The 17,027-nt window shown below is 44.7% G+C and overlaps 1 protein-coding gene across 1 annotated transcript in view; it reads left to right on the top strand.

The window, feature by feature from the left end:
• The window catches only part of LOC144890809 (disabled homolog 2-interacting protein-like), a gene marked incomplete at its 3' end in the record, with an annotated part of 46,917 nt that overhangs the window by 6,008 nt on the left and 23,882 nt on the right, over nt 1-17,027 (top strand). The window contains exons 2-3 of the mRNA XM_078772648.1: nt 11,337-11,389; nt 12,414-12,511. Of these exons, the coding sequence (XP_078628774.1) occupies nt 11,337-11,389; nt 12,414-12,511 (151 nt within the window). The remainder of the gene's footprint in view (nt 1-11,336; nt 11,390-12,413; nt 12,512-17,027) is intronic.

Genomic DNA, 17,027 nt, shown 5'->3' with positions numbered 1-17,027 from the left:
GTCCAAGTCGAGGTTGATTGGTCAAGCGATTCGTGAAAATCTTGACCCACACCTGTTCCCACTGCTACAACTGTTCCCACAGCGAGACTCCAAAATAAGGGAGAGGTATCTGACAAAGAAGAGAAAGTTAAAGGTGACATGAATGTCTATCGAGAAGTGCAAATGAGAGCATCAGGAGATACTTGATCTGAAGAGAGGGATGTGAATTATTATTATTATTATTATTATTATTATTATTATTATTATTATTATTATTATTATCATTTTGTATACAAGATCGAGGCTCGTGTAAGAGCCAACATTAATCACAAAGAAACATAAATGGACACATAAAACATAAAATAAAAGGAGTGGGAGACAAGATGGGGAGAGAGAGGGAAGCACACAAGTACAACAGTAGAGAACAGGGACATCGGGAGATCTGTGGGAGGCGGAGGGCAGGGGAAGGGGAGGGGGTGGGAGAGGTATGAAACAAATGTACACTGGTGGTGAACAGCTGTTTTAAAGACCTGGAGGAGGAATGGGACTGAAGAGAGTGAGGGAGTTTGTTCCAGAGGTGGGAGAAAAGAGGAATGAAAGAGTGAAGGTGAGCAGAGAGTCTTTATTTATGGCAGTTTCACCAGAGAGGGATGCTAACAGATCTTGTGCGACCTGAAGGAATATTTGTGGGGACAGAGCACAGACATCTGGGGGAGCAAAGCCGAAGAGGAGTCTGAAGAAGACAGAAAGACCACCTACTTGCCTGTCGTGAGCGAGTGAAAGGCCCTCGGAGTTGGCTTCATCGTGCGAGATTCCAATGATTCTGAAAGCTTTGGTTTCAACAGTGTGAAGCCGAGCCAGGTGTGAGGCAGTAACACCAGCCCAGAGGGGAGAGCAGTGTTCCATTGATCTACGGATGAAAGCCTTTTATGTGGGGAGGAGCTCAGGTGTGCCAAGGAAGGACTTTGCACGACGGAGGATTCCCTGTTGGCAACTGGCTTTGGAGGCCAGCTTGGAAATGTGGTTTTCCCAGGAAAGATCATGGCAGATAGTGAGACCCAAAAGCTTGAGTGACAGAACTTCTTTGAGAGGGTTGTTCAGGAAGTAGATGGGAGGGTTGTGCTGATGGTCTTTTTGGAGAGACATAGTAAGAGTGTGAGATTTGTCAGGATTGAAAGACGTGTTCCACTTGTTTGACCAGTCTGTGATTTTGTCCAGGTCTGCAGAGATTGACGAGGCTGCAGACTTCCGATCTGAGGGATGAGGTATGGAGCGGCAGAGAGTGGAGTCATCAGCAAATAGAAAGAGATAATTTCCCAGAGAGTCGGAGAGGTCATTGATGAAGACCAGAAAACAGCACAGGGACCAGAACACTGCCTTTGGGAACTCCAGCCTGAACAGGAAGAGGAGATGAGAGAATTCCATTCAGGGCCACACGTTGACTGCGACCAGAAAGGAAGTTTGCAAGCCATGCATGGAGGTTTCCATGGATACCATAGGAGGAGAGTTTGGTAAGCAGAGCGGGGTGCCAGACCGTATCGAAGGCACGTGATATGTCAAGGGAGACAGCTCTAATTTCCTGTTTGGCATTGAGGACCTCCATCCATTGTTGAGACAGCAGAAGCAGCACGTCTAGAGTAGAGTGACCTGGTCTGAATCCAAATTGATGATCAGAGATCAAGCCATTGGAGAAGAGGAAGGATTTGATATCCGAAGCAATGATGGATTCCATGACTATGCTGATAATTGAGTGCAGGCTGATTGGTCTGTAGTTGCAAGGATCTGTTTTCGCACCTTTCTTATGTCTGCCTTACCTTGACCTGGTGGTGGGGTGGCTATCTTTATCAAAAATTATCTTCCTCACTCTCCCTGCACTGCCCTCTTTCGACCCCACCCCCAGGAGTACCTCTGGCTATGGCTTCCTCTCTGCTCCCACCTTTTGTTCATATGTGTTCTGTACCGTCCTCCAAACAGTGATGACTCCATTTACATTTCGCTGTCGGACAACATGGACCAACTTCTATCAACTCATCCAAACTCTCTCTTCCTCATATGTGGCGACTTCAACTGTCATCATGCCAGCTGGCTGGGTGTGGGTTCATCTCTCACCAGCCATGGCACCTCAGCAAAGGACTTCTGCGACTCATTGGGACTGACACAATCTGTCAATTTCCCAACCCGGATCTCAGTCAATGGAGTATCTTCTCTTCTGGACTTGGTTATGACTAAGTTCCCTGCAAATGTCTGCTGCTCTTCTTCTGCTCCAATCAGTTCTTCTGATCATGTGCTTGTTAAAGTGGACATCTCTCTGGCCATTCTCAGAGAGCCCCCTCAGCACCGACGAGTCTGGCATTTCACTCAGGCCGACTGGCACGGTCTGCAAGCAGCCATCAATCATCTGGACTGGTCTCCCATCTCTACTGCCTCTGACATCAATTCTTCCTGGGAATTCTTCCAAAGCAAACTGCTCTCTCTCATGCACAGATTTATCCCATCTCGTCTTCAGTTGTCTTACCCTTCCTCCCGTCCATGGTACACTGGAAGTTGTGGTGAGGCAGTTGCCCTGAAACAACTTGCCTTTGCCTCTTGGAAGGCAAATCCAACTGAAGGCAATGTCAGTTCCTTCCACGAAGCTCGAAACAAGTGTGTGTCTAACCTCAGGAGTGCCAGGAAGCGCTATCTCTCCACACTCAAGATTGAACTCTCAAACCTGTCTCCTTCCTCCAAATCCTGGTGGCGTCTGGTCAAATCCGTTTCCGGTGTTTGTTCCCCCTCCATCCCCTCCCTTACCTCAAATGGCTACACAGTTGACACCGCACGTGACAAAGCCGAATGCCTCAACTCTGTGTTTGCCTCAAAATCTTGTGTCCCAAACCCATCTCTCTCTGTTCCCACCTTTCCCAGTCGAACCCAACTGCTCCTGGACTCTGTGTCCTTCTCTCCTGACAAGGTGGAGAAGTTTTTATCAAACCTCGACTCTGATTCTGCAACTGGACCAGACGGCATCAGCCCACGGGTCCTAAAATCCTGCTCTGCCACTCTATCTCACCCTCTCTCTCTGTTCTTTTCAACCTCTCTTTTGCTCAAGGTCATCTGCCAGCATCTTGGAAATCAGCAAACATTACCGCTTTACACAAAAAGGTGCAAAAACAGATCCTTGCAACTACAGACCGATCAGCCTGCTTCCAATTATCAGCAAAGTCATGGAATCCATCATTGCTTCGGATATCAAATCCTTCCTCTTCTCCAATGGCTTGATCTCCGATCATCAATTTGGATTCAGAGCAGGTCATTCTACTCTGGACATGTTGCTTCTGCTGTCTCAACAATGGATGGAGGTCCTCAATGCCAAACAGGAAATCAGAGCTGTCTCACTTGACATATCACGTGCCTTCGATACGGTCTGTCGCCCAGCTCTACTCACCAAACTCTCCTCCTATGGTATCCATGGAAGCCTCCACTCATGGCTTGCGGACTTCCTCTCTGGTCGTAGGCAACGTGTGGCCCTGAATGGATTTCTCTCATCTCCCCTCCTGTTCTGGCTGGAGTTCCCCAAGGTAGTGTTTTGGCCCCTGTGCTATTTCTGGTCTTCATCAATGATCTCTCCGACTCTCTGGGAAATCCTCTCTATCTGTTTGCTGATGACTCCACTATCTGCCGCTCATTCCTCATCCCTCAGATCGGCAGTCTGCAGCCTCCTCACTGTCTGCAGACTTGGACAAAATCACAGACTGGTCAAAAAGTGGAACATGTCTTTCAATCCTGACAAATCTCACACTCTTACAATGTCTCTCCGAAAGGACCGACTGGAAAACCCTCCCATCTACTTTCTCAACAATCCTCTCCAAGAGGTTTGGTCGCTCAAGCTTTTGGGTCTCACTATCTGCCATGATCTTTCTTGGGAAAACCACATTTCCAAGCTGGCCTCCAAAGCCATTCGCTGACTGGGCATCGTCCGTCGTGCGAAGTCCTTCCTTGGCACACCTGAGCTCCTCACCACATACAAGGCTTTCATCCGCAGCTCAATGGAATACTGTTCCCCCCCTCTGGGCTGGTGCTCCTGCCTCACACCCAGCTCGGCTTCATGCTGTTGAGGCCAAAGCTTCAGAATCATTGGAATCTCCTGCGATGAAGTTAACTCCGAGGGCCTTTCGCTCACTCACCGCAGGCAGGTTGGTGGTCTTTCTGTCTTCTACTGACTCCTCTCCGGCCTTGCTCCCCCAGCTCTCTCTGTGCTCTGTCCCCCCAATATTCCTTCAGGTCGCACAAGATCTGCCTGCAACCCTCTTATGGTTAAACTGCCAAAATCTAGGCTCTCTGCTCACCTTCACTCTTTCATTCCCCTTTTCTCCCGCCTCTGGAACAAAGTCCCCCACTCCCTTCAATCCCACTCCTCCCTCCAGGTCTTTAAAACAGCTGTTCACCACCATCTCTTATCTTCCTCCATCCAAAACCTTGATCTTTTCTACTCCCGCTAATTCGCCCCAGATTCCTTGCAGTGTTCATATGTTTTATACCTCTCCCACCTCCCCCCAAGTCCTCCCGAGTCCCTGCTCTCAAATGTTTTGTTTGTGTCCTTCCCCCTCTCTCCTCACCTTGTCTGCCGCTCCCCTTGTTTTTTGTGTTTTGTGTGTCGGTTTGACTATTTGTGTGATTAATGTTAGCTCTTTCACGAGCCTCGATCTTGTATACAAAAAAAAAAAAAAAAGTGAAGCGGTGATGTTGGCTGATTTCCAAGCTGATGCTGGCAAATGACCTTGAGCAAAAGAGAGGGTGAAGAGAACAGAGAGAGGGTGTGAAAGAGTGGCAGATCAGGATTTTAAGGCCCGCAGGCTGATGCCGTCTCGTCCAGTTGCAGAATCAGAGTCTCGGTTTGACAGAAACTTTTCCACCTTGTCAGGAGAGAACGACTGGGTAAGGTGGGTACAGAGAGAGATGGGTTTGGGACAATATTTTGAGTTAAACACAGAGTTGAGGCATTCAGCTTTTTATTGATACACGTGACACACTGAATACCACTTAAACTAGATGTATCAAAATATTAATCTTCGTTTGCAAATATTTGAACCATAACAAAGGACGCACCAAGTGCTTTGTACAATATTATATTCGAAAGATACCACCAATACTGTCAACCAATACAAGGAACTTTGAGGAAGCCATTTCTCCCATAATGCTTTCCCTCAATTAACGCCACATGAATTGAATTAATCAGTTCATGTACTTATCTTTGAGAAGGTGTTGGGTGTTGAGGTGGTGTGAGTAGTAGGAAAATGTTTTTTTTTTTTTTTTTTTTTGTATACTGAATCGAGGCTCGTGAAAGAGCTAACATTTATTTCACAAACAAATCAACCAGACAAACAAGATATATACAAAAAGAGGGAGCGGAAGACAAGATGGGGAGAGAAGGGGAAGCACACAACCACAACATTTGAGAGCAGGGAGAAGTGTGGGAGGGAGAGGGCTTGGGGGCAGGAGGCGTGGGAAGGGGAGGGGGGGGGGGGGAGAGGTATAAAACACAAGGGGACCGAAATTAGCAGGGGTAGAAAAGATCAAGGTTTTGCATGGGGGAGGATAAGAGATGGTGGTGAACAGCTGTTTTAAAGACCTGGAGGATGGAGTGGGATTGAAGAGAGTGAGGGAGTTTGTTCCAGAGGTGGGAGAAAAGAGGAATGAAGGAGTGAAGGTGAGCAGAAAGTCTTGATTTTGGCAGTTTAACCATAAGAGGGTTGCAGGCAGATCTTGTGCGACTTGTAGGAATATTTGGGGGACAGAGCCCAGAGAGGGCTGGGGGGGCAAGGCCAGAGAGGAGTCGGTAGAAGACGGAAAGACCACCAACCTGCCTGCGGTGAGTGAGTGAAAGGCCCTTGGAGTTAGCTTCATCGCGGGAGATTCCAATGATTCTGAACGCTTTGGTTTCAACAGCGTGAAGACGGGATAGGTGTGAGGCAGGAGCACCAGACCAGAGGGGAGAGCAGTATTCCATAGAGCTGCAGATGAAAGCCTTGTATGTGGTGAGGAGCTCAGGTGTGCCAAGGAAGGACTTCGCACGACGGAGGATGCCCAGTCGGCGACTGGCTTTGGAGGCCAGATTTGAAATTTGGTTTTCCCAGGAAAGATCATGGCAAATAGTGAGACCCAAAAGCTTGAGTGACAGAACTTCTTGGAGAGGATTATTCAGAAAGTGGATGGGAGGGTTTTCCAGTCGGTCTTTTCGGAGAGACATCGTAAGAGTGTGAGATTTATCAGGTATGGTTTTGGGACAATCACCAAAATAGCTCACTCGCTGCACTCATTTTACCATTTTGGCGCTTATCTCAAAACCAACATTTTCCTACGACAAGCGCCCCCTCTCCTTTCCCCTCCCCACCCTGCCGCTCACCCCTTACACTCAAATTTATTTTTTCCCGTATCACACTGTCTAAATTTCGAATTGAAAAACTATTTGGCCAATACCCCATATCCCTCAAATAATTTGTCTATTTCTCCCTTCCCCATCGAAGCCATCAACAAAGGTTAACTTCTCAATGGACCCCCATATTTCCTTTAAACTCACACAGAGAGCCAACAAATGTTTGTTTGTTCTATTTTAGGGAATAACTGAATTTTCTTTTTGAACTCATCACCATCGAGTATATTGACAATTAGTATTGTTATGTTTGTGGGGTTAAGGATGAATCTCATCGGAAAGGTAGGAATGTATTAATTAACATGGACCTTGTGACGCGAAGATGCAGAACTTCAATGTACATAAGCAGGGTAAATGTTCAGGTTAAGAGTGTTTACGTGTCACCACACAGACGGTGGTGTTTTATGTTCGTCAGAAAGGGCACAACATTAATAATTCCCAGTATGTATTGCATCCTGCGATTTTTACCTCCGCTGCCAAAGGTGGATGGAGGTTATGTTTTTACCCCTGTCTGTTTGTCTTTCCGTTTATCTGTGAACAAAATATCACAAAAAGTTATGGATGGATTTGGACGAAACTTGTTGGACAGGTTGTGTGTGCGATCAGGAAGAATCAATTCAATTTTGGTGAAGATCCCGATCCGGCTCGTATAATGTTTAAGTGATTCATCACCATTGAGTGATATGGCCAACCAGGCGGAGGTTTGCTCTCTTCTGAGTGCCGTTGTCGTTCCCTCCGTTTTTATTTCATCAAAAAGGGCCGCCATTACAACAACATAATAGCCGACAGTATACCGGACATTCCGATCGGCAAGGGAACCCCACCCAGCCAAACATTCCCGAAGGATGGCTGGACGCCACCTCTCTGACTCGAGACGGAGAAACCACGCCCCGAGATTCGTGACTGGTTGAGGAGCCATGGGATGATGTAATGGGATGTCAGGATTCGTCAGGGAGTGACGTCAGCAAGGGGCAAAGGAGGATGCGTCCCTTCCTGACTCCTGTCGCTGTCTCTCGAAAGTCGAACTGGTGCTGCGGTCGCTTTGGTCGTGGATTGTGGAGGAGGAGGAAGAAGAAGCAGTCTATAGTTCTCTGATGCTCGCTTTGTGGTCGACGGTCGCTCTCCTCGTGTGCGCTAAAAAGAGAGCATTCGTGGCTTTGTGGAGCCTTTGCCAAGTTGATGGAGCGGGGGAACGTTGGCCGCCTGCTGCACTGCTCGGTGCGCTGCACGATCGACCAGCGCCATTGTTCGGCCGTCTTGACGTGCGGTCCTCTCAGCGACCGATCCCAACGAAGTACTCGTCGACACCAGAGCTCAGTGCCACGTCGAAGGGTGCATTTTATTTTTATTTTCTTCAATCATCCCGTTGTCTGTTTCGTGTATCTTAATAGTGCAGACATCTCAAATTAGGAATAATAGGTTATTTTTAACCTCAACATTTATTTTGCCATTTTATGTTGTTTTTTTTTTGTATACAATATGGAGGCTCTTGAAAGAGCTAAAACGTTTATAAACGTTTCCTGTTTATTTTAATAAATTCATCATTGTTGCATTTCACTTTTGTGTCGTATTCGTTTACTCGTTTGTGGGTCGAGGAATAAAATCCCGTGGAGACCGTCTGACTAGATTAGGCCTTTAACGTTTCCCGCGCGCGCCAACGATAATCCCGCCAAGTTTCGAAATACACCTCGGAGTTAACTGGTTGGCTGGTTTGGTCCGGTCCAAGGTCAAGACTGCTCTGGTCCAAGGCCAAGGTCAAGACTGCTCTGGTCCAAGGCCAAGGTCAAGACGGCTCTGGTCCAAGGCCAAGGTCAAGACTGCTCTGGTCCAAGGCCAAGGTCAAGACTGCTCTGGTCCAAGGCCAAGGTCAAGACTGCTCTGGTCCAAGGCCAAGGTCAAGACTGCTCTGGTACAAGGCCAAGGTCAAGACTGCTCTGGTCCAAGGCCAAGGTCAAGACTGCTCTGGTCCAAGGCCAAGGTCAAGACTGCTCTGGTCCAAGGCCAAGGTCAAGACTGCTCTGGTCCAAGGCCAAGGTCAAGACTGCTCTGGTCCAAGGCCAAGGTCAAGACTGCTCTGGTCCAAGGCCAAGGTCAAGACTGCTCTGGTCCAAGGCCAAGGTCAAGACTGCTCTGGTCCAAGGCCAAGGTCAAGACTGCTCTGGTCCAAGGCCAAGGTCAAGACTGCTCTGGTCCAAGGCTGGCCACGGACGTGACAGTATGTTTGAACTTGGTTCTTGGTTTAAGTATCTTTGTTAGGCAGAGATGAAATGATAAACCTCTCTTGTTGCTCTTGTCTGAGAACCCCCTGAGTTGTACGTTTTCCATTTTTATACCAAGGATGTGATTTTCTCCATTCTGTGGTTTGGTTATTGCTGGTTATACCATTTGTATGCCACTAAAAAAGGTGGGGGGAGCCCGTTAACCCCCCCCCCCCACCCCCATTTCCTTTTTAAACTAATTCATATTTATATCTTAACACTCATACTTATCTTTTAAATATCTTAACTCATGTTTATCTCAACACTTATACTTATCTTAACACTTATAACCATAAGGGAGGCTGTCAATTCCATTGTCTAAAATAAACCTCTTATCATCAAAAGCCCCCAATACCTTCTTATTTACCTCCTCTGAAAATAATTGATGTTTATAACTTCTTATTGTATTCATTTTTCTGTACTCTTCTTTCTCAAAGGTTAAACATTTGTAATAATGTTCAAAGTTTATTGTTTCTTTGATTACATTTTTCTTTTCCCCCTTTAACTTTTTATCACTATTTTTGGTTCACGAGTTGTCAGAGTGACCACTATATTCGTCATGGGTGTGTGTCTGTGTGTCTGTCTGTCCGCAGCATAACTACCCGATGATATCATCCGATCTTGATGAAATTTGGGTGGGAGGTCGATATCATGATCTAGTTGTGTCATGCCGAGAGTGGGCGTATTGCGCCATTGTGGGCGGAGCCATGCCCGAAAAAGATGTCTTTTTCGGGGGTAACCGATTTCAAGCTACATCTTCTCCGAGGTAGTTGGTGGAATCTGACAGGGGTTTCGATATTTGGTTAGGCCAATGTCACGTGTCTAGCCCCACGGAGCTCGATTTTTCATTTTCGCCCCAAGGTCAAGGTCACAAGGTCACGAAATTTAGAAAAGTCGATTTTTGATGGTTTTATTACATTCTTCGCTTCCTGATAGGGTGAAATGTCATACATGTTTTTATATTATCACATACATCATGAAATACAAGTTTTCCAACAAATTTCAGAATCTTCGACCTTTGACCTTTGAAGGTCACAAAGGTCAAATTTTCAAAGTTGTCAGAATCGAACTCAATTTTTGGTATTGTGTAGCTAACTAACCTCATAACTGATTATACATTATATTCTATCTCATTTCAAGGTCAGGAACCTTCGTTTTGACATTTCCAGGCCAAAACCCCACACAATTACGTACAGCTGGCTCTTAAATTAAAGGCCTGCGCATGCAGCGCATTGCGGCCCTTTGTAAATAGGCATGTACACCGCAATCCAGGGGCCGACACCTGCCACGTGGGCCCCCGAACCCCCCAGTCCGGGCCTGTTTCGCTTATAGTCCGTCCTTTGTCATTGAATACCGCTCGCTCGTGAACCATCGTCGTCTCCTGACTTGTCAATATTATTATCAATATATTTATAAGCATAAGCCTTTGCTCTCAATCCTACAAATTCACTCATTATCTTTCCACCCAATTCATCTTTAAACTTTCCAATAACCTTTTTATTCTTTGTCGAGAATAGTTTGTTATCTGATTTATAATTGCTTGTATCATAATATCAACATCCTGAGACATATCCTCATAAATATCTTCCGTATTGATTTTCAAAATAAAACTCTGTATCCATAAAAGTAGATTAATATCATCCACATATCTCCTCTTTAAGTTGTTGTAAAAGTAGTGATACATTAACAACTTTGACAAGTCAATAATTGATGTTCCCATATAAATAGGTTTATCCATTTCAATGCTCTCTTTATTCAAATGAAAAGCACAATAAGTTCTCTGAAAACACCTCCAACCTTTGAAAACTTGGTTTATTAATTAATTTAGATGCCTGTTTCCGGTATGTAACAAGTCTTATGTTTTGTCCATTCCTAACATTTTCCATAGTTTTTCCAAATACAGCATTATTGATTAATATGTAAAAGTCCTTCTGAAAATATGTTTTTGCTTCCGTTCTCCTTTTTGTATTAACATCAATATAGGTCTTTTAACAATGACTTTATTTACATTCTAAAATTCTATTAACTTTCTTTACTCTAAACCCAGCAGATAAATATTGTCTTCAATTCCTTTTTTTATTATTATTTTTTATTCAAGATCGAGGCTCGTGAAAGAGCTAACAATCACACAAAAAGTCAAACTGACACATAAAACATATATAAGGGGAGCGGCAGACAAGATGGGGAGAGAGGGGGAAGGACACAAACACAACATTTGAGAGCAGGGACATTGAGAGATCTGTGGGAAGGAGAGTGCTGTGGGAGAGGTATTAACCATATGGACACTGCAAGGACTTCTAGGAAAGAAGTTGGAATTTCAAAAAAAGTAGATCTGGGGTGAATTAGCGGGGGCAGAAAAGATCAAGGTTTTGGATGGGGGAAGATAAGAGATGGTGGTGAACAGCTGTTTTGAAGACCTGGAGGGAGGAGTGGGATTGAAGGGAGTGGGGGAGTTTGTTCCAGAGGCAAGAGAAAAGAGGAATGAAAGAGTGAAGGTTAGTAGAGATATCAGGTATGAAGATACTTGGTAGGGTAGCACAGTGTAGTGGTGGTGTTTTCTGTCTGAATGTAGAAAACACAAAGAACCGATGCAGCTGATTTTCTCCTGCCTGACGGCATTTTTATTCTGCTATTGTTTCTTATTTGTGACATTTATTTAACGACAGCTTTACAAAATCTGTTTTCTGCAGGAATGCGGAGCATAAAGTGTCGAATGGTTCTGTTGATGAAGAGCTGCTTCCTGGTGAGTTTTGAGAATTTATCTTTTCACAAAATATACACTTATTTACAAGTCCAAGAAGAGAGACCTGAAAATGTTTTGTTGTTGTTTTCTTCTTTTGCCAATTTGCCGGTGGTGGCTGCTTGTTCCTCACGACAGTGACGCAAACAACTTCCTCTCATCACAGCAATCTTTCCCGTGAATGCTCCAAACTTTTTGTTTTGATTCTCCAGTCATGCCATGGCAGTGTTTTAGCAGCTTCACTCGGTCACAGGTGTAACTATCGTTCAGAGGGACCCAATGTGTAATATTTGGCCACGCTGAGAATCACCTCAACCAATACAAAACAATACTGATTGGAAATGTTGATGGAAGAGGAGGAAGGCAAGGATTAAAATGGACAGACAAGATGATGGAATAGATGAGGAAGTTAAAGATCGAGCTGCTGGATAGACATTTGAATGGTGTTCCTGAAGAAGCAACCTCTGAATCGTAGACGGTACCAGATGATGGTGAGAGTGCAAATCAATTTCAATGAAAATGTAAAACGACGTGATCATTGAGGTGGAGGAAACGCTGAAAGGAAGCAAGTGATTGGTTTGGGTTGGGAAGGGTTAATGCGGTTCATATAGATCATGGTCATGAGGATGGATGACGTGAGATGGTGCTTAAACTGGGTATCCCGTGTGCCGGCATGAGGTGGTGAGCGTTAAAGATCACATGGTGACCTTCACCAAGAGTAGTGGAGCTATCACTGGCACTCTGGACAAATTCCAAATTCCTGCCTTTATCCACGACGATGATGTCAGGCCTAGCCAAACAGTTGCTCAAGGACTTGGGCCAATTCTGCATGTTCTGAGCCCTTGATCTCTTACTAGGGGATATGGTATGTGAACACCTGGCTGGCAAAGAAGAAGACGAAGACTAATTTATGAAATTGATGTCTTATTTCCACAATGCACACACACCTGAACTTCGTGATATTCTGTCCATTGATCTTTTTCTGTCACAATATCTGTTTCATGTCCATTTTGCTTCTTCTTTCCAGGATCTTCTCTCCGTCACGGTGAAGACGATGAGAGCACTTCCAGTGATGGTCGTTATTGCAGACCTGATTTTGAAGAGTACGAGCTGCCGGAGGTGGTGGTAAGCAAGACATTAGATTTACTTTTTGTGCCTCCGTTATCGAAGTCGCGGGAGGCATTATGGTTTCAGGTTGTCCGTCCGTCCGTCCGTGATAGGCTTTCATTACTGCGATAACTTGAGAACTGCTGAAGGGATCTTAGTCAAACTTGGTGCAGGTATGTATAATGATGTAAAGATTAACTGATTAGATTTTGGGGTCACGGGGTGAAAGGTCAGAGGTCATGTTTGGTAAAAATCCTGTTACCGCAATAACTTGTGAACCAGTGATGTCATTCTGCCCAAAGTTTATGCAACAATGTATTATGATGCAAAGATGAAATTATTTGATTTTGGCGTCAAGAGGTCAAAGGTTAAAGTCTGGGATAGGTCTATAACTTGAGAATGACTGAAGCTATCTAATTCAAACTTGGCACAGGTATGTATAATGATGTAAAGATTAACTGTTTAATTTCAGGATCAAGACGTCAAAGGTCACAGGTCATGTTAAGTAAAAATTATGTTGCTGCGCCAACTCGTGAACCAGTAACGGGATTTTGAACAAACACTGGTATTCGTGTTTATGATACAAACATGAACTGATTGGCTTGTGGCATCAACAGATCAAAGTTCAGAGGTCATGTCAGGTAAAAATATGATAACTTGAGAACAGCTGATGGGATTTAAATCAAACTTGGTACAGGTATTACAATGATGTAAACGTGAACTGATTACATTTTTGGATGAAGAGGTCAGAGGTCACATTAAGGAAAACATCTGTTGCTGTTCTAACTTGTGAACCGTCGATGGGATTTTGCCCAAACTTGGTATAAGTATATATTATGATGCAAAGATGAACTGATTATTATTATTATTATTTTGTTTTTGTATCCAAGATCAAGGCTCGTGTAAGAGCTAACATCAATCACAAAAAAAACAAACAAAAAAACCGGACACAAAACATACAATAAAGGGAGCGGGAGACACGATGAGGAGGGAGAGGGAAGCGCACAAGCACAACAGCAGAGAACAGGGACATCGGGAGATTTGTGGGAGGGAGGCATGGGAAGGGGTCGGGGGTGGGGTGGGGGGGTATAAAAGATCAAGGTTTTGGACGGGGGAAGATAAGAGATGGTGGTGAACAGCTGTTTTAAAGACCTGGAGGGAGGAGTGGGATTGAAGAGAGTGGGGGAGTTTGTTCCAGAAGTGGGAGTAAAGAGGAATGAAAGAGAAGGTGAGCAGAGAGTCTTGATTTTGGCAATTTAACCATAAGACGGTTGCTGGCAGATCTTGTGCGACCTGTAGGAATATTTGGAGGACAGAGCACAGAGAGAGCTGGCGTATTCATTTGAGCTGTATTCCATTTGAGTATTCTATTGAGCTGCGGATGAAAGCCTTGCATGTGACGAGGAGCTCAGGTGTGCCAAGGAAAGACTTTGCATGACGGAGGATGCCCAGTCGGCGACTGGCTTTGGAGGCCAGCTTGGAAATGTGGTTTTCCCAGGAAAGATCATGGCAGATAGTGAGACCAGATGGCAGATAGTGAGACCAGATGGCAGAAGTGAGGTTGTCCAGTTGGTCTTTTCGGAGAGACATTGTAAGAGTGAGAGATTTGTCAGGATTGAAAGACATGTTCCACCTGTTTAACCAGTCTGTGATTTTGTCCATGTGTCCAGAGAGTGAGGAGGCTGCAGACTGCCGATCTGATGGATGAGGAATAGAGTGGCAGAGAGTGGAGTCATCAGCAAAGAGATAGAGAGGATTTTCTAAAATCTTCTAAAACCATCATAAAAATAAAAACATCATAAAACCATCATAAAAACTTCCCCATGCAAAACCTTGATCTTTTCTACCCCCGCTAATTCACCCCAGATGCACTTTTATTGAAATTCCAACTTCTTTCCTGGAAGTCCTTGCAGTGTTGATGTGTTTTATACCTCTCCCACCTCTCCCCAAGCCCTCCCCCTCCCACATTTCTCTCGATGTCCTTGCTCTCAAATGTTGTGTTTGTGTCGTTCCCCCTTTCTCCCCATCTTGTGGTCCGCTCCCCTTATTTTGTGTGTTATGTGTTGGTTGCCTTTTTGTGTGATTAATGTTAGCTCTTTCACTCGATCTTGTATTGCAAAAAAAAAAAAAAAGTTGGAGATATTCGTGTTAAAATGGTAACGTGACTTTCTGAATGTTATCTGAATGGGTAATATGACTGACGTGCATCCACGTGTGTCTGGTATCAATGGATTAGCGTTCACATTTGTGCCCATAGCTTAAATATATGTTGTGCTCCTTGAGAATCTACTATAAAGTCGATGAAAGGTAACTTTCGACATTCTTTGAGCATTTCAACACCATTCACAATTTTGTTGAAAGCTCATGGTTGATTAACATTATTGTGAAAGGCCTGTTACACGTTGACTGCTCAAAATATGGCCATCACTCCTTCTGTCATCGCCATCAGCACCTGCTCATCTGGTATCTTTTCTCTTGTTAATCCTGCTCAAATCGGAGCTGTATACTTTCATCTATTCCTTTGTGGTTTTTTTTCACTTGTATATTGATTTGCTTCCTTGTCTTTGTCCAATGCCGTTACCTTCTCCATTCCTTCAAAATGGTGACTCATCACCATCTCAATTGACCCACCCTCCCCTCCCCTGTACATCTCTTTAATGACCTACAAACTCTGTGTAAAAGCACTATACTTTAAAAAAAAATCTTTCCAGATGAATAAGAGTTACCAGTGGTTTTTATAACTGGTTATTTGTCTTTTAATGCATCTCAGATACAGCTTTGCGAATGCTACCACAATTAAGCAAGCGCTTCTGTCTGTGAGGGACAGCAACATTGCCCCGTACAGTCTAAAACTGAGTTGATGTCCTCAGGCTGCACAGTTACAGATTGGAGCCATGTTGGCAATAACAACAGGAAAGCACATAAAGGCAAAACGCTGGTGGCATTGTGGAAACTAGGGCATGCCCGTACTATATATAAGCTAGGACGTGCCCGTACGTGGGTGCCCGTTCCTTGCAAAAAAAAAAAAAACTGCAAAAAAAAAACAATGGTTTGGTCCATTCGCAACGACCACAGAACCCCCCCCCTCTATTTACATGAATGGTTTGGTCCATTCGCAAAGCCAAAGCGAACGACCACAGAACCCCCCCCCCCCTCTATTTACATGAATGGTTTGGTCCATTCGCAAAGCCAAAACGAACGACCACAGAACCCCCCCCCCCCCCTCTATTTACATGAATGGTTTGGTCCATTCGCAACGGCAAAGCGAACGGCGAACGGCTAAATCGCCATAGCTCGGTAAGTACTTGTCCGATTAATTTCAAACCTTGAAAAGGCACATCCTCGGGTCCCCAGCAATATACCTGGCAAGTTTCAAGTATATCGGACCGGTAGTTGTCGAGAAACAGCGGTCACAGACAAACGTACAGACGTACAGAGATTACTGGAATTATAGATAGATGAAGGTTGTAGGATGTGGACCTGACATGTCTGTGTGTGTGTGTATGTGTGTGTGTGTGTGTGTGTGTGTGTGTGTGTGTGTGTGTGTGTGTGTCTCCGTGTGTGAAATATACATCGGGGTTCGACCTCAACTCCGAAGGTGTGCTGTGATGAGTGTCCGTAGATGTCCCGAGGAGCTGTATTTTTCAATATCACAAGCGGCGAATGACCTTTACGGTGTGGAAGGTCACCGATGATTTAGCCCCTTATAAATGTCTGTGAAGGAACCAAGCTCTTTGTCATCGTGACATGTGTTGGCGTTGTATTTTAGTGGCACAGCATCCATATTTGCATGCCACACTGGCCAGAGTTAATTTTTCGTGATGACGATGCATCTATGAGCTGCACTAATAAGGAACTTTCTCCGAATAAATTGAATCAAAATCCTTCAACGACGACCTGCATTGGGTTTGGAACTACAAGTGTGCAGCTGCACTTCCTCGTCACCAAACAAACCTTCATTGAAATATGCCCTCTACGATGAATGAATGGTATCAAATCCCTTGTCAAACCATCAGAAGACTCATTTGCTCCTCAAGATATTGTTGTTTGTTCATGTATCGATTCCAATGGTGGGCCCTCATGAAATCCAAGCAGCTGCCTACTTTACGCTCGGGTAATGCTGGAGATTTATTGGCAAAGCAAGCTGCCTCCATTGGCTGTTTCTTATGGCACAATAGCCTGAGTTTTACGCCATGCCGGTGTCAATCTACCGTTTACCTCCCATCGTCAGTATGTTTGTCTGCGACATATGCTCACCAATTGTGTCCGACTGAAGAAGCGATGGCGTTCGAGCCATCGGGGATGTCTCCCCCATCTTTGATGTTCCTCACCTTATTTTAAATCCATCATTTTACTTTCACTACCAAGCACTTTAAATGCTTTATGCTCATCTCCAATTCTATTGAACTCCCATAAGCAATCCGTTTTCACGTGGTAATGTTTTCTGGATATGTCGTGTCTCGTGTATTTTTGTAAAACGGGGGGAATTCACGTAAAATCCGGAAAATCGTGGGGAAAAAATCCTCCAGTGTAC

Source organism: Myxine glutinosa, chromosome 2 (genome assembly GCF_964187855.1).
Source record: "Myxine glutinosa chromosome 2, kmMyxGlut1.1, whole genome shotgun sequence".
NCBI lineage: Eukaryota > Metazoa > Chordata > Myxini > Myxiniformes > Myxinidae > Myxine > Myxine glutinosa.
The sequence above is the reverse complement of the archived record's forward strand: the minus strand, read 5'-3'. Positions and strand labels throughout refer to the sequence as shown.